The following is a 19207-nucleotide window of genomic DNA, read 5'->3' on the forward strand; positions in this document are numbered from 1 at the left end:
TATAGGAATAAGGTATGTTATGAAACGGTTATTATAGTTAAAATATAACTTTTATTTCTATTCCCATAAAATTAATGAAGACATGTACATGGCGTGTTAGTCTTCTGTTCCTTCCTCTTAAAAAGCTGTGATAGTGCTGTGTAAGGCAAGAAAGATAAAAACAAATGTCTGTACAGACCATAAACATTCAATCTTCCCTTCCCCAATAATTGAATTTTGATAATGCACCCAGGAATAAAAATTACATATACCAAAACAAGAAGAAAAGGTATTCCTATTAAGTGGCAATCGCCGACTAATTAATAGTATCACCTATACAATTATGGCTAGTATGAAATCCCTAGTGACACTTATTAATAATAAAACATCACCTTTATTTAATCCTTAAAATAAGAAATCAATGGTGGGAACCGTTCATTGGCTGAGAGAGGCGGAGGCTCACATCTCAGCCAATGAATGCTCAGCCCAGGCATTTGTATAGATAAATGCCGCCGCTAAGCTGTCATTCAGGAAGTACCATCTGTTTTTTGTTTTAAGAAGACGGTGGATGCCTACATGGACCGAAGAGGACGTGATCTACGCTAGGAATAGATGAGTATGTACTTTTTACAGGTGTCGTGGATTCTACAAGACATGGGGACGTGCTTGGCCGCACGGATTCCAGGTGAATATGCATGAATGAATGTGAGTGTGCATGTATGTTTTAATAAAATTAAACTGTCACGGTGTGTGTTTCTTGTGTTTATTTTAATATTTATTTTGCAGGTGAACTAAAGGTACCACCGGGCTCTTAATGCCCCGCATGCTAGTACTTCTGGTTCTCCAAGTACCAGCATGCAGGGGAGGCTTGCTGGGACCTGTAGTTCTCCAGCAAATGACAATATTAGTTAATCTATCTTTTACACCGCCAGTGGCATAACGTGGGGAGGTCCAGCTGAGCACATGCAGGGCACTCCAGGGCAGTGCGGTCCGCGGCACTACACAAAACAAACACACCACCGGCGGCGATGTGTGTTTTAGTGCTGCAGCCAATAAGAGTCACAGAGACTCTTATTGGCTTCTGCGTCCAGGGCCGGAGCCGGGTATCGATTCCTACCTATCTATACACTCTAAAATTGTTGCTGTTTAGCGTTATGAGTCACACAAGAAATAATTGCTTTCAGACTTTGATTGTGGTTCCAAAGCACAAAAAGTTATTAATCACCATAAAAACAGATAGTTACACGCTGTGATCGAAATACAATTAGCGCAAACAAATTATACAGACACAAGGTACAGTCGTTACATACGCACGCGCTCTGGATCCAGATCCCAGCATCAAAGATGAAACCTCCATCAACAGCAAAGCAAGAAGACTAGCATCTAGTTTCAGAGAGCCTGCATATATACTCTTACAGAGATAGGCAATACAATAGAACAGTTTGGCATGATTCCATTGGTTGTTCTTCTGTTACAGTACAGTTCATAGGTCAATTCGTATTGGGCACAGTCCAGCCTCCAACAGCTCTTTGTGTCCATTTTCCGCTACATAACAAATCTAAACTGGCTGCATTACAGGATACATTTCAATGCCTAACTCTCTATGATCCATAACTTACAGACACATGTTGCGATTTCTTCCCCGATGGAACCGGAAATCTGCAAAGACACAGTAGTTTAGTATGACACCAAACACGGTCTGCTTATCATGCACTAAACCTTAGATATCAAATAACATGTATTTCACAACATTACTGATAATGAATAAAACCTTAAATATTAACCTTAATGATAGGGAACCTTTTTATGTCAGTGTGCAGTGTGTAAGTATTGGGGTATTTAGAAAAAAGACGCTAGTTAGCGTTGTGCAACTACATGTTTTGTGGAATACACCGTGGTACGTGTTTTGCAGGGTTGATCATATTATATGTTTTAGTAACTGTCTGTATTTATATAATGAGGAGTTTTAACATCTTTCTATTGCGTGGGAATCGCACAACGCTAAATAATAGCATCGCCGTGTTACTTATAATGTGTGAGATTCGCTAAATGGCGCTGGGCGGCCAGTCGCAAAATGGCGTCTTGTTGCCATTCGCAAAATGGCATCGTGCAGATTTAATTTTAAACAGATTCTGTCTCAGCCAATTATCCAGCTTCGATATGGGCCAGAGCTCACTCATGAGCTCCGCTTTCCGGCTCCCGCAGTGCTGAGCGGGACCGGAGGAGCGGGCGGCGGCGCACACAGGAGTGGGGGTTCGGGTAAGTAAATTATGTGTGTCTATGTGTGTTTTATGTGTACTTAGCACTAATGGAGGCACTGTATAATGGGCACTACTGGGGCACTAATGTAGGCACTGTATAATGGATACTACTGGGGGAACTGCATAAGGGGCACTAATGGAGGCACTGTATAAGGGGCACTACTGGGGGCACTGCATAAGGGGCACTGGTAGGGCACTGTATATGGGGTACTACTGGAGGCACTGTATAAGGGGCACTAATGGAGGCACTGTATAAGGGGCACTACTATAGGGGGCATTGCATAAGGGGCATTGCTACTGGGGGCATTGCATAAGGCACACTACTAGGGGCATTAAGGTGCATATAGAATGGAAAGGGGGCGGGGCGTGGCTTGGGCGCAGAAGAGGAAGGAAGTATGGCGCCAGAGCTCCGCTGACACACAGCCAAATTGCCGCTGAAAGCCTAACCACTCCCTCTCCCCGCTGCAGCCCTGCCATAGGGTAACATCTGACCCCCCCAAGGCAAGTGTCCCTGGTGCCTGATAGACCTTCCGACGCCCGGACATCGGCAGTCGGGACCCGAGGCCTAACGCGGGCGCGACGCGCAGTCCCAGAGCCGCCGGACTTACTTTACACCAGAAGCCTGGGCTCTGCATGCTGACACACTGAGCTGTTGCTGCAGGTCCCGTAACCGCGACCGCTGACTGGGACACACACGGAGACGCTGCTGGCCAGGTCTCCGGAGCCACACTCTGCAACCAGGACACCCACAGGTAAATTCAGCCTGTGCAGCCATTTTGATATCCTAAGAGGCAGAAAAACTGGATCCATCTCATAGCTGCTCCCCGCCCCACAGGGAATCAGATACTGCCACATACATCAGATATCCACTGGCTATTAATATAAGGAGAAACATATTGTACAGTAACAGAGTATACTGTTGTGAATAGCATACCTAAATTTATAATTTTAACTTTTGAAGACTTTTTGCAATGCTGGACTTCTCTCACAAGGTAGTGCTATTGCCATATTTTTTCTTTCCTTCTGCATATCTTTGTAGCTGAAATGTAAAACTTCTGGCTTTTGTAACCACGGCCATTGACAAGATATATTTTTTTTCTCACATCTTAAGTGATTATAGTGAAAACACTAACGGTATCTCTCTCCTATGGATAAACACATGGCCCCACTGTCTACTCCTAAAACACCTCGTGCTAGGGGAAACAACAAACTTGCTGACCCAAACATGGTAAATACAGAGGATCCACACTCTGTTTCCGCAGACGCACGTAACAATACAGACCCAACCCTGGTTCCTCTCTCATATACAGAGATTGTCAGAGCGATACGAGAAACCGTAGAACCGCTCTTACAGAAGCAAGCAGATAAATTCATGGGAGCACTGTCTGATATCAAGTCGCGAATGTCAACCATTTCCAAACAAGTGTCAGAAAATGAGAACAGAATAGGCGTCAATTTCCATGAACTCTAATCTTTAACATCTACACAATTCCAACTACTATCTAAAGTAGACGATCTAGAAAATAGATCTAGACGCAACAACCTACGACTTTTGGGCCTTAAAGAATCAGTTAATGGTGCAGATTTAACTAAATTTTTGCAGATAGATCTCCCAGAATTACTTGGCATTTCCGCCGAACTACAAACCTTGGAAATAGAACGTGCTCACCGTCTGGGCCCTTACCGAGACGCTAATATTACCCGCCCCAGAGCGGTTATCTTCAAATGCCTGAACTTCCATCACAAAGACCTTATCTGGTCGACAGCCAGACAAAAAGGTCCAATTCAGTGGGATGGACAACGTATCCTTTAATTCCAAGACTACTCGGCAGAGGTAGCCAGAGGTCGCAGAAACATGTCTCCTGTGTGCTCACAACTCATCCAGCTTGGAACCCGATTTGCTCTTATATACCCGGCTAGACTCCGTATATATACATCTCAAGTAGCAAAAGACTTCACTGAGGTGGATGACGCACAAGCATTCCTCAGTGAGGAGATTGAGGCATCCGGTGCTTCTGGGATGGACCATAATGACTGACATTATGACGACTCCTTTCATTTATTCCACTGATTTGATCAGGTTTTCTCTCTCTCCTTCTCATTGATAATGATGCATCTGCTTGCTTATACAAATTTAATGTTTTTCTACTTATGGTGTCAATTACTGTTTATTGTTAATCAGTTTTCACCTATGCTAGTTACTATGATGGCTGTGGTTACAGCATTACTATTTCCTATAAGATGATATATTGTAATTTACAATGTTCTCTTGTACATTTTTGTTTTTATTTTATTTGTTTTTCTATGTTTATATGCGAGCAATACATGCACTCTAAGATATCTGCTTTGAACTGCCCACTCACACTCTGTAATGATATCCATACCTTTATTGTTCTGAATACGATTATTGCGTATGGATATTTTCGAGAGATCTCATTCATACATCCCCTGATTTTCCACTATTCACATTACCTAATTTTTATATCTTGTGATGTCCTCCCACCTTAGATTTTGTGCGTGGAATGTGAGGGGAATACATACTCCAGTTAAGAGAAGGTGTATATTAACACATCTCAACAAGATCAAGTCTGATGTTACTTATTTACAGGAAACTCATTTAACTCCCGCAGAACATGTTAAACTTAATATGCTACACCACCAAGTAATAGCCTTTCCTTCCTACACATCAAGGGCTCGCGGAGTGGCTATATTCTTACGTAAGGGTATCCAATACACTATACACTCTACTGAAGTAGACCAATTTGGTTGATTCGTCATTTTGGATGCCACAATAGATGGCTCCAGATATTGCCTATTCAATATTTACGGACCTAACACCTATGACAAATCATTTCTCCTGGGTCTGATTAATAAGCTATACCCCTTCACTGACTCCCAAGTTATATTAGGTGGAGATTTTAATTTGGTCGCCTCTCCAGTTTTAGACAGGAAAATCTCATTTCGTTCCTCACCTAAGCAGCCTAGAATAGGGCTGAATTACATTAAGGAACTTAACTTGCTAGATACAATATATCGAGGACAAGATATCCCACTGAACTGGACTACACATATTTCTCATCCACTCATGCGGCATTCTCCAGGCTTGATTACTTCTATCTATCCAACTCTTTATCCCCATTAGTCATACATACTAGGATTGAACCTATATCTATTTCAGACCACGCTCCAGTTTGGGTGGATATACAGGGGAAGTTCACTCTGGGGAACCACACTCAGTGGCGTTTCCCAGCAAAACTTGCCTCTTCCCTCAAATTTAAATCAATGCTCGAAACGGCCTGGGCTACTTATGAAATGAATAACCAGAACCATAAAGATGATCCGGGTTTATTCTGGCAAACTGCAAAGTCTGTAGTGCATGGAAATATCATCTCCTTTATGAAAAAGTATAGAAAAGAACAAGATGCTGTATATAGATCGGCCCAAACTTCCCTAACAAATGCTTTTCAAGCTCTAAAATCCCTCCCCTCCCCATCAAATAGAGCTACATATACAGAATGCAAAATGCACTTTGACCAAACTCTCACTCAGATGGACGACAAATACATTTACTCAGGTAAACTACATTTTTTCAGACATGGTAATAAACCTAGTCGTCTCCTTTCAAATATGCTGAGAGGAAACAGATCACATAAACATTCCACTACACATTTTAAAGGGGATGATATAGCTGATATTTTCTTTCCATATTACCAAAATTTCTATTCCCAGGAACCAATATCAAACCAACAAAAACAAGCTTTTTGGGAATCCCACCTCCTCCCGCAAATCTCTCCTACGCAGGCAGAAAGTCTCACTAGTAAAATTACTTCAAATGAGGTTGATCAAGCTATAAAATCCCTAAAAGTATTCAAAACTCCAGGCCCTGATGGCCTCAGTGGAGAATTCTTAAAAATTTTACGTCCCCATATAACTGAGCCTCTATCAAATATGTTTAATTCTTTACTAGATGGAGAGTCTCTTCCTCAGTATTTCAATTCAGCTACTGTAAAAGTTCTTCCAAAACAAGGAAGAGACCCCCTATTGCCCTCTTCATACAGACCCATATCTCTACTTAATGTAGACTATAAATTGCTAACGAAGATTCTGGCTGAAAAGTTTAAGGTGCTACTCCCATCAATTATACACTCAGACCAAACTGGGTTTATATGGGGTAGGAGCTCAGTTGCAAATATTAGGAAAGTCCTCACCGTGCTGCAATCTTCACAGGGTGCTGACTCAGGTGATCCCAGGATCCTGTTATCACTTGATGCAGAAAAAGCTTTTGATTTGGTGACCTGGGATCACTTGTTTGAATCTTTAAAGCACTTTGGCATACCCCTCTCTTTTATAGAAACTATAATGAAATTGTATATACCTCTCCTACCACTAGGGTCCTCACTAATAGATACATGTCACCCCCTTTCTGTATTCAAAGAGGTACGAGGCAGGGGTGTCCACTATCCCCACTCCTGTTCACAATTGCGCTTGAACCCCTAGCGATAGCGTTAAGGAAAAATACAAATATTAAAGGCATTACTATTGGGGATCAAGAATGTAAATTAACCCTATTTGTGGATGATATGTTGATATTTATTTCAGATCCTTTATTCACCATACCTGCAATCCTAGATACAATTTCTATTTTCAGCTCTTTTGCAGAATACCGTATAAATATAGACAAATCAGAATTGTTTCCAATTAACACACCTACTTTTCTAACCTCACACCCCCACATCGCTTCTCGCTTTACAATTACAACACATAAGCTCAAATATTTGGGTATTTATATACCAGTTTGACTATCTACCCTTTATGACATTAATTTTACCCCACTTCTAAACAGATTACAATCCCAACTTTTCAATTGGAAAGACCTGAAACTTTCTCTTCTAGGCAGAGTTATAGTGATTAAAAATATAATATTTCCAAAACTAGCATATATCTTACAATCCTTACCTATAACATTAACAAAAACTGACCTGTTACGATATACCCAAATTTTCTTTAAATTTATTTGGAAATACCAGAAACCGAGAATGCCTCGCTCTAGAATGTATTTACCAAAATATAAAGGAGGCTTTAGTGCTCCAAATATTGCTGCTTTCGCAAAATCAGCCTTGTTTAGATATATAGCTGATTGGTTGCTTCATACTGATCATTACACTAACCCTGCTTTAGAAAAAGCTCTATTTTATCCCTATGCTTCAGCAGCTCTATTACACACACCAAAAGCAAAACTCCCTTCAGCCCTCCACTCCAACATTTTATTTTGGGATACTTATAACGCGTGGTTACAGGTCAATACACATTTGAAGACAGACCCCTTTTCTTCTCCATACATCCCTTTGTGGGGTAACCCAACTTTCCCTCCCTCTCTTGACAACCATCTGTATAAACAATGGACACATAAAGGTGTTATGTCCATCAAGGATGTATTCGACCCAGGTGGCACTATATATTCATTTACACAGCTGCAGGAAAATTATGGTTTCCCCCACTCTCAGTTTTTTATATTTTTACAGGCCCGTCATTATATTCAGTCATTGACTGACCCCCTACGAAAATCAGTTACCCCAGATGCTCTATCCCGTATTTTTACTCTATGTTGTTCAACTAAATTTAAAATAAAAAACCTTTATGGCTATTTAATTGATTTACCCACAACTGCCTGGTCGGCGATACAACTGGCATGGCAGGCGGAAATACCCGATTTACATGACTTTAAGTCAATTCTTTCAAACCTAGATGATGTTTTACCATGCCTTAACTCTGCACGACTGCAAGAGGTTCACCTTAGGATACTTAACCGGACGTACATATCTCCGGCCCAAAGAAAACATTTTGGACCATTAGAAAATGGGAGATGTTTGTGCCTGGAGATTGATCGGGATTGGTCCATGTTGCATCTATGTTGATGATACCTATGAAACACCTATTATATACATGGTCCTTTCTTGCTATCTCTAGCCTCAACCTCATAAAGCGGATTTATATTTTATCCATATTGATTAAACTGTCATTGCTGTTTAAAGACTATATTGTGATGCCACTTCTCTCAAACCTATCCTTCTCTAAACGTTTCCACTCTTTCTCTAATTTTTATTTATTTTTTTTCCTCTTAACCTATGGGCCTATTGCCTCTCCTAACTATATTTTTATTTTCTTTTTCTTTTTTCGCTGATGTGCTAAGAGCGCGAGATTCATATAATCTAAATTGGATAGTTGCTTTTTGAATCTTCTAGGTTCCCCACGCTAGTTCTGTTTGTCACATAACATTATCCATGTTTTACGTCCTTTGCGCCACCCCCGAGCCCCAAGTGCACAGGATGTGCTGTTTCTATTGCACTGTTGCTGCGTTCTGTGGAACGGATGCAGTTCCTACTATCTACCCTCCCCGTCCCATACTAACAATCCTTCCTACTCCTCACCTTTTTCTCCCTACCTCCCCGTTGGCATCGAGTGTTCATTGGGCCTGCGATCCCAATCTAAGAGCTTTCCTAACAAACTTCCGATGTCGCTGAAACTAATCTCTCTTAATGTAAATGGTCTCAACTCCCCCCAAAAGCGAACCATGACCCTACAGTACCTTAAGCGACGAGAAATCCACATAGCCTTATTACAAGAGACTCACTTTCTTAATAGTCATCCAAATTTGACGAACAAAACATTCCCCCATGCCTATTATGCTTCCACTGACCATAAATCTAAAGGAGTTGCAATACTCCTACATCAATTTTCCCCATTTGTAGTGGACTCCTCTTACATTGATCCCTTGGGCCGTTATCTTTTCCTTACAGGCTTTATTGGTAGCGTCCCAATGACGATTGCTAACATATACGCTCCTAATGTTTCTCAAGGTGCTTTTCTCTCTACGGTCTTTTCTAAACTGTCTAAAATCGCTAAAGGTAAGATTATAATTGGTGGAGACTTCAAAGTGATTCCCTCTGCTTGCATGGATCGCACTGGCCCTGCCAAGTTTTCTCCTACTCAGGTACGTGAATCGACAATTCATTTCTTTATTAAAACTGCATAATTTATATGACGCATGGAGGATCTTGTACCCGTCAGCTCGTGAGTACTCCCACTCACATAGAGTTTTCTCCAGAGTTGACCTCTTCTTAGTTGATCATACTTCCACCCCCATCCTCCGGTCCTCAGAGATCTCCCCTGTGTCCTGGTCCGATCACTCTGCTGTCCTATTAGACTTAACTTTCCCTACTATTAGCCCTCATCAATTTAAATGGAGATTAGATGACTTCCTTCTTTTTTACGCGAAGAAGTACGCGACCAAATTCTACACGCAATAACCGATTTCAACCTACATAACGATCCTGATCATACCTTGCACGCTATAAATTGGGAGGCTCTTAAAGCCTCACTTCGCGGCCATTTTCTTCAGCTCTCCTCCACCCGTAAAAAAGCTGAGAGGGAAAAAGATAGCGAACTTAGAAGCTCAAATTACATCTATGACAGAAAAATGTCAACGAGTCTCTAAAGACAAATTTTTTAGATAACTACGTCTATACAGGGGCCAACTAAATCAACTTCTCTCGTCCAAAGCCTCTCGTACCCTTAAATGGTTACAGCAAAGATTTTACGAACGGGGAGACAAAGCTGACACCATCCTTGCACGTAAGCTTCAAACTAAACAAACTAAAAATAGAATTATGCACATTAAAGATTCATCTAGTAAAACACTCTATGACTCGAAATCCATAGCAAATAGCTTCAAAGATTTTTACTCCTCTCTCTACGGCCTTTTGGAATCATGAGTTATCGCATTCCTCCCTTTTGGATGCTACTAGGGAATATCTCTCCTCTTGTGATCTACCCCATATCTCTTCCTCGCAACTGTCCGCTCTTAAAGAAGCGGTTACTGCCGAGGAACCTGAAAGTGCTGTGAAGTCCATGAAGTCCTCTTCTGCTCCTGGCCCAGATGGCTTTCCTGCAGCCTTCTATAAGAAATTATTTTTTTCTCTGTCTCCCCTGTTATTGAACCTTTTCAATTCAATTTTGTCTGGCCGGAAGTTTGACGAGGCCACCACCAGGGCGGATATAGTGGTCATACACAAAGAAGGCAGAGAACCTAGTCTGTGCTCTAGCTACCGGCCGATCTCCCTTCTAAATGTGGATTTAAAAATCTTTGCTAAAATTCTTGCCTCCCGTCTGGCATTAGTCATCCCTTACCTGGTTCATTGAAATCAAGTGGGTTTTATACCGGTTCGACAGGCCTCCGATAATACGCGTAAAATTATTGATCTTATCAATTTTGCTAACACTAAATCACTCCCCGCCCTGTTGGTGGCCTTAGATGTGGAAAAGGCCTTTGACAGGGTTGACTGGACCTTCTTGAGATCTACTTTGCACGCATTTGGCTTTCACAGAGATTTTCTAAATGGAGTGGCCTCTCTATACTATAATCCCTTTGCCCTAGTTTTAGCTAATGGATTTGCTTCCCCCCATTTCGATATCCAAAATGGTACTCGACAAGGATGCCCCTTATCACCACTCCTCTTCGCTTTAATTATGGAACCTTTCGCGGCTAAGCTCAGAGGTAATCCTACTGTTACAGGTATCCAAGTAGGTCAAACAAATCACACCGTAGCCTTGTATGCTGACGATGTTCTGCTTACATTGACTAATCCCTTATCTTCTCTCCCTGCAGTCTTTGATGAAATCCAAACATACGGACGTTTATCGAACTTCAAAATTAATAGCGATAAAACTGAAATTTATCTCTATTTCTAGAACCTAATACAATAGCTCAACTGCGCAGATCTTATAATTTTCGATGGTGCTCCCGTTCCTTGAAGTACCTAGGGATCCAACTAACTGATTCTTATGATAAATTATTTTCTGCAAATTCTCCGCCTCTCTTTGATAAGATACGCCATGATCTTAATTCATGGGGGACACATTTTATTTCATGGATAGGGCGCGTTAACACTATTAAAATGAATGTACTCCCGAGATTCCTATATCTCTTTCAAACCCTCCCAGTTAGAGTTCCTTCCAACTTCTTAACTTCTCTTCAGCGGCTAGCTTCCAGATTTATTTGGGCGAGTCGCAAACCCAGGGTTAGATTTCGTACTCTCTGCTATCATAACAAGGAGAGAGGTTTTGGTGTGCCTAATTTCCACAAATACTACTTGGTGGTTCATTTATCCCAGACTGTCCTTGCACACGCTGCTGCACACACTAGAGACTGGGTAGATCTGGAAGCTCAACTACTTAACTTTCTTTCTCCATACTCCCTTTTTTGGATGGAACATAAACACAGACCACATTTCTCCTTCATCCCTCCAACTCTCCGATTCTCCCTATCTATATGGGATTATTGCAAAAGAACCTTTTCTCTAATTCAAAATCATCTTCCTATGACCCCTCTGTGGAACAACAAGGGTTTTTTACCGGGTTTAGATCCTGGGACCTTCGCTCCGTGGGTCTCCCATAACATTAAGTTTCTAAGGGATATTTCCCCCCTATGCCCATTCCCGGAATTCTCTGAGTTGCAAGACAGACAATTTACCAATGAGATGTTTTCATCAGTATCTTCAAATACGCCATTTTTTTCCTCAACTATTGGCTCTAAGTCTCATCCGTCATACTCTCCCTAAGAGACCCTCTGTCTACATAGATCTACCACCAGACTCCTTATTTCTACCCTTTATAATTTATTAATTGTTCACAATCGCCCTCTTAAAGATCCACATGAGTTAGCTTGGGAGAAGGATATGGGGGAGTCCCTGGAACCTAGGGAGTGGTCCAAAATTCGCGAGCTGGCGGCAAAAGCTTCAATATGTGTCAGAATAAAAGAAAATACTTATAAGAGGTTATATAGATGGTATCTGGTTCCCACGCAAATCCGAGCCATTTTTCCGCAGGCCTCCAGCACATGTTGGAGAGGCTGTGGGGAAGAGGGCACCTTTGCACATATTTGGTGGCACTGTCCCAAGATTAAGATATTTTGGGCAAAAGTTCATCGCCTAATTCTTTCGGTCACCAATATCACTCTCCCCTCTTGCATGTCTTATTATTTACTCCCGATACCTATCCATAATTGTGACAAATATACCCAAGTACTCATAAGACACATTATCAATGCAGCTAACTGTGCAATTGTGGCCTCTTGGAAGAAAACAGACCCTCCCTCCCACACTGCTTTGATTAATACCATTTGGCATGTGCACAGTTTGGAATATATCACTAGCCAAATGCATGAAAGCCCTAATAAATGTACTGAAATTTGGTCCCCTTGGCTAGCTTACCATGAGACACATTCTTGAATTTGATTGGCTTCTCAGTGGACGCTCTGTTTGCCTCCTTCCCCCACTTTGCCTTCCCCTTACCAGTCTTCCATTACTAACATTCCCCAATATTCTGCCTATTGTGGTTCCACTCCCTTTTCTACCCGTGTTGTTCTTTCTCAAACACTCTTTAAATTAACAAGTATTATATGCCCTTCTAAGCAGAGGTAGATTCCTTTAATGTTTATACTGTCTGTATGTTTGGTTTTATACCAATTTGTGTAGATTTGTATATGTTTAAGGATATACTTTATATTCTGTACTCGGAGAAAATTTTATAAAAACTTTTCTCAAAAAAAAAAAAGAAAAGAAAATGGGAGATGTATAAAATGTAATTGCTCAAGTTCTTCTATTTCTCACAATATATGGTATTACAGAAAGATTAACAAACTTTGGAACAAATTCTTATATTATATTAATTATACACTAAAAATTAAAGTCTCTAAAAATGTAGCTGCCCTTCTTTTTGCGGATCTTTCGGTATGGGAGTCGGAATTCTTTTTGGGTCTATGGAAGCCTTCCCTAAGGTTGATGGTCACAGTAGCCAAACAACTAATACTTAAGTATTGGATCTTAAAAACAGCACCCACGTTGAGTGAGTGGAAAGTGGCAGTGTTGGAAGTCCTTTACTGTGAACGCCGCATGGCTATCCTTAATGTTGAAAAGGGAATTTTGGCTTTCTCACACAAATGGGAACCCTATGTACAGTGCTTATCTACTCAAACTCAAAATAATATTTGGAAAATAGTTGAGCACACGGAGTGGTTTCTGCAACGACAGATTACCTAGGATTTTGTCTTGTATTCTTTTGTATGTTACTCTTTCTAAGACACCCTGTGTCTTTTCTTATATACCTCGCCTAAATTCTTGGGATTATATTTCCTTCCCCCTTATGGTTCCACCAAACTCTCCCTTTTTATTTGTTATATCGTGTATATAATTTATGTATCGCCTTCCGCCCCACAAAAATCCTCCATGAAGACTTACAGTTACGATTGCTATTGTGCAATGTGAATTGCTGGGTGTGTTAACTCACATGTTATAGATTTTAATCTCAATTATATTGTTTTGATAATTTCAAATAATTATCTGTAATGTTTGTTATAATATTCTAATATTTTCAGAGTGACATATTTCTCGATATCTGATTTTATATATTTCTAATTCATTTTGTTTTATTTACAATTTATATTTGCTCTATATTGAAAAATTTAAAAAGAAGAAGCAGTGAATTTATATTTGTTCATATCAAGAAACAATAGTCTTTTATTTGAATGTTCTATTGTATTCCATTTCTGAATTATACAATGTATATTGTATAAAACTTTTTCACTGTTTAATAAACAGATTTATAAAATAAAAGAATGGAAAGGGGGCTCCGTTTTTCATCTTGCCCTGGGCTCCAAAGACCCTAGTTACTCCACTGTACACCACACTTTACACAATCAACGCGGCACCTATCGGCCAGGAGTGCCGGGGATAGCCCTGGCCTGGGGTGCCCTGGAGAGGAGGACCCCTTTATTGGGGGGTCCCCACCTCCCCAGGGATCCCTGGCCTGGGCTAACTAGTGTTCAGGTATAATGCTTTGGCCGTGGGCCTGGGTGAAAGGGTTCACCTAGCTGTGGCATTACACCCCCGCTAGAAAGTCCGGTGCTGGTTATGGAAAATACAGGGGACCCCTACTCATTTTGTCCCATCTATTTCCAAAACCAGCACCGGCTCGCTGAGTCCAGTGCTGGTTGTGCTAAATACAGGGGACCCCTACGTCTTTTGTCCCCCGTATTTACATAACCAGGACTGGCTCTGAAAAGTCCGGGGCTGGTTGTGCTTTTAGAGGGGGACCCCACATAATTTGTTTTTTAATTTGACACTTTACAAGCTTTTTACAAGATACATGCATGGATCTCACTGATCTGTGTCTGAAGCAGGTATGGAAGTGAAAGTGCAGGTCTGAACGACATATCGTTTGTCGTTCAGTAGTGCGTACACACTGCACGATAAGAGGGGAATTGTTAACAAGATTGACAGATCTTCCTGAAGATACAACGAACGACCCGCAGGAACGCGCATCGGCATCTTGATAGAGTGTACACACTGGACGATATGAACGATTTGTCGTTCCGATACGTCGGAAACAACCAAATCATTAAAGATATCGTCTAGTGTACTGTGTAGGGGCCTTAAATCTTTTTAATGTGAGTGTGATACAACTCAATAGTAGTACTTGTAAGGTGACACCTTTGTTTAACTTTCCTTTTTTCAGCCCTTAAACACATCTCCAGTGCTTATTGCTGACATTTCTAAATTGCACTAAGAAGTAATGTTCATGTGTAAAATGGTATTTCTGTAAAAGTGTAAAGGCTGATTGGGTCACATAGTATAGTATATGTAATATACAGACTATCACACAGCTGAGGTAGAATAACTTACATGCTGAGTATCACACAGCTGAATATATGTGATCATGCATGGATTATTAATAATAGTGCTACAGTACCTTTGCAGAATGTTGCTCCAGGAAAGCATACAGTATTACTGACCTTCTGTGTGTTTTTTAGTGACAGAAAACTTCCTGAGAGAGGTGAGGAGATCTCACAGCTGTGGAAGAAATATGCCACTCTGCAGCAGGAAAACAACTCACTGAAAAATAAATATGAAAGCTTGAAACGACGGCAAGAGGAGGTGCTGCAACATTACAACAGTCCGAACAGGTCTCAGCGACAGAACGACTGTATTTTATCGTAATCAGAGCCGGCAACAGAAATCTCGGGGCCCGGTACGCTTATGTCTCTGCGGGCCCTACCTTCTCACCACCACCCCCGATCCCGCACATTCCTCCCCTGCATGCGTGATACGTGAAGCATGAGAATGTTAACTGATAGATATGCCAACCTTTAAATAAAGTCAAAATACACTATGACTTACCACACTGTCTCTCAGTCACTGATGATGCAGGCTGTTGTTATTGTCTCTTGCAAGGTCTTCTTGATGACAGTGCTGTGGATGCCTCAGGTGTAGGAGGGATGGTGTTTGCAGCCAGCCATTCTCAGTTCCTCATCACCTTCCTCAAATTCAGCCGCTCATCACCATCCTGAGCCCTAAAGCCCCATCACCTTTCTCTGCCCCATCCCCATAACCTTCCTCTGTCCCCAGCCTCCATCATCTTCCTCTGCCCCCAGATTGTCACCTTTTGCCCCCAGCCCCCTTCACCTTCCTCTGCCCCTTCATCTTTTATCTCCAGACCCATCACCTTCCTCTGTCCCAGACCATGTCACCTTCTGCCCCTTACACCTTCCTCTGCCCCATCACCTTCCTCTGCCCCAGCCAGTGTCACTATCTACCTCCAGCCCCAACACCTTCCTCTGCCCCCAGCCCATGTCACCTTCTACCTCCAGCCTCCATCACCTACCTCTGCCCCCAGCCCATGTCACCTTCTACCTCCAGCCTCCATCACCTTCCTCTGCCTCCAGCCCATGTCACCTTCTACCTCCAGCCCACATCACCTTCCTCTGCCCCCAGCCCCTATCAGCTTCCTACTGTATGCCCTCTTCACTTTCTTCCGTTCCGTATGCAGGTCCCACCATCTTCCTCTTCCACATCCCCTCAACACCGCAGCTTGCCTGATGTGCGGCGACGTGACCTATGATATCACGCTGCCGCGCTGCTTAAAGGTCAGGCCTGGGCAGCAGCTGAACCACCTGGAAGAGCCCAACGCTGCCCGAGCCAGGCTACAAGGGAGTAGGTGTCACGTCTGTAGCAGAAGTATGGGAAACTGTGGGCCTTAGTTGCGGCAGGAAGCGGAGATGAGATATATGTTCTCCTCATCCACAGGTCTTAGGTGTTGGCGAGACCCTGGCAAAGGTGCGGAGTCTAACCCACAGGGTAGTGTTCACCAGTGACCCTTCCAAGCGGGATTTGGGCTTAGCTGCACCCTGTAAGCAGGTCCCGGTCCTTTGACCAGGTACCCAAGCCCCGCGGGAATGGAGACACCGATAACAATGGCCCTGGGAGGAAATGCCTAGAACAAGGCACTTAAAAATACTGCCCAATAATAATGTTAGGACACTTGTAGTATAGGAAGCACGCTGGTAATTGTGTACTGGGGCACGGAGATCACTAGGAATGTTTGGCACCCAGGCAGAGGTGTAAACTCATGGTTGCACAGGAGGTCACTGGAGGTGTGGAGACACAGGCCGTAATGGTAAGCACTGCCGCACGGTGAATCACCAGAGACGTTCGGCCACACAGGTGGAGGTGGTAACACACTGCTGCACGGAGAATCACCAGAGACGTTTGGGCACACAGGTGGAGATGATAACACACTGCTGCACGGAGAATCACTAGAGACATTATTCACACAGGTAGAGATGGTAAACACACTGCTGCACGGAGAATCACCAGAGACGTTAGGCACACAGGTAGAGATGGTAAACACACTGCTGCACGGAGAATCACCAGAGACATTAGGCACACAGGTAGAGATGGTAAACACACTGCTGCACAGAGAATCACCAGAGACTTTAGGCACACAGGTAGAGATGGTAAACACACTGCTGCAGACACAATGGAGCGATGGAACCTGGTCCGGGAACTCAACTAATGGGCACTAGGAGACAACCGTTGTTCAGGCAACTTCCTGTAGCCTGTGAGCCGAATATATGCCCAGGGGAAACCTTTGATAGGTGCACAGCATCAGCTGACTACTCACCTATCCTGGAACGGAGATACTGTCACGTGGGCAAACTGTCATGGCGGCGCCCATGTCAGGAACTCCGATCCCCGACACCGGACCGCCCGCAGTCTTCTTCATGTGGGGAGAATACTCAGCTTCTCCCCCGCCACCGCGCCAGCCGCTCGACTGCCCGGGATGTCAGAGGAAGCCGGCGGGACGGTAAGGGAGTGCCGATCCCTGGCTGAACCCTGATAGTACCCACCCCTTTTAGGATGAGCACCGAACACCCGTAGGCTTATCTGGAAATCTCCTATGGAAGTTCCGGATTAATAGCGGAGCGTGTACATCAGAAGCTTTGATCCAAGCTCTTTCTTCGGGCCCATAGCCCTTCCAATCAGTGAGAAATTGGAGGGTATTAAATCTGTGCCGGGAGTCCAGAATCTTCTCCACCTCAAATTCAGTACCTTGTAATGTTCTTACTTGAGGCAACTTGGGGAAGAAGTTTGAAAACGGTTAAGCACCAGAGGTCGTAGAAGAGAAATGTGGAATGTATTAGAAATCTTCATTTGAGGAGGAAGTTCCAACTTATAAACCACTGGGTTAATCACTTTGAGGACATAATAAGGGCCAATGAAGTGTGGAGTGAATTTCATAGATGGTACCCTTAGTCGAATGTTTCTAGAGGATAACCAAACCCTGTCCCCAACTCTCAGCAGTGGAACAACCAACCGTCTCCTGTCAGCAAATTTTTTATAATTTCTAGAAGATTGTTCTAAGGTATTGTGAATTTTACCCCATAGGGCTGAAAAAGACTCAATCTCCTTGTTTACCGCTGGGACATCTGTTGTCAGGAGATCCTGGAAATCCGGGATTCGAGGGTGTCTTCCAAAGACCGTAAAGAAAGGAGTGGATTTTGAAGAAGAATGGTATTTATTTTTATGTGAGAATTCTGCCCAAGGTAGGAGATCCACCCAATTTAGTAACAGTACAAACTCGCACTTTCTCGCACTTTTAAAAAGTGCGAGTTTGTACTGAAACTCGCAAATTAAATAGCCTGCGAACTTTTCAGCTCGAGGCTACTGCATTTGCGAGTGCAGGCGAGTTTAGGACTATGTAAACTGACACCTTTTAATGCGAGTAGCATTAAAAGGTGCGAGTTTTAGAGAAGCCATCACAGATCAGTGAGATCCGTGATGGCTTCTGTGTGTGTTAAAAAAAAAAAAACGTGCACCCCCTCCCCAAAAGCATAACCAGCCCCGGGCTTTATAAAGCCTGTTCTGGTTCTAAAAATACAGGGGCCAAAATGCGTAGGGGCCCCTGTATATTAAGAACCAGCACAGGGCTTTGTTGAGCTGGTCCTGGTTCTGGAAAATCAGGGGACAAAACGAGTAGGGGTCCCCTGAAAATTCCTGAACCAGCACCGAACTCTTTCTAGCGGGGGGATAATGCCACAGCCAGGGAAAACCTTTCACCGGTTTTCCCGGCCAAAGCATTATTCCTGACCGCTAGTCAGTCCAGGCCAGGTATCCCTGGGGAGTTGGGTACCCCCCCAATAAAGGGGTACCCCTCTCCAGGGCACCCCAGGCCTAGACTGATAGCCTGGGGCTATCCCCGGCACCCTAGGGCGGTGGGTGCCGGGTTGATAGTGTAAAGTGAAAGTGTAAAATTAAATTTACCATATTATCTTTATTTGTAGAACCACAAGTACCAGCAAGCCTCCCCTGCATGCTGGTATTTGGAGAACCACAAATACCAGCATGCGGGGCATTACAGGCCCGCTGGCACTTGTAGTTCCACAACTAAAGAAATACGTAAAAAAACAAACTTACACCGTGAAAGTATAATTTTAATAAAACATACATGCACACTCACACTCACACATACTCACCTATTATCCGAAGTAATCCATAGGGGTGTAACTGAAAAAAAAATCCATACTCACCTCTCCTATGCGTAGATCACGTCCTCTTCTCCAAGTAGGCAATCCA

At 42.9% G+C, this 19207-nt stretch overlaps 1 protein-coding gene across 1 annotated transcript in view; it reads left to right on the top strand.

Moving 5' to 3' along the window:
- LOC148542407 (uncharacterized) overlaps positions 1-15452 on the top strand; it is a 92316-nt gene extending 76864 nt beyond the window's left edge. Inside the window, exon 4 of the mRNA XM_088468561.1 lies at positions 15106-15452. Coding sequence (XP_088324687.1) covers positions 15106-15292 — 187 coding nt within the window. The 3' untranslated portion in view covers positions 15293-15452. The remainder of the gene's footprint in view (positions 1-15105) is intronic.
- The last annotated feature ends 3755 nt before the right edge of the window (positions 15453-19207 follow it).

Source organism: Taudactylus pleione, unplaced genomic scaffold (genome assembly GCF_031769625.1).
Source record: "Taudactylus pleione unplaced genomic scaffold, aTauple2 ptg000012l, whole genome shotgun sequence".
NCBI lineage: Eukaryota > Metazoa > Chordata > Amphibia > Anura > Myobatrachidae > Taudactylus > Taudactylus pleione.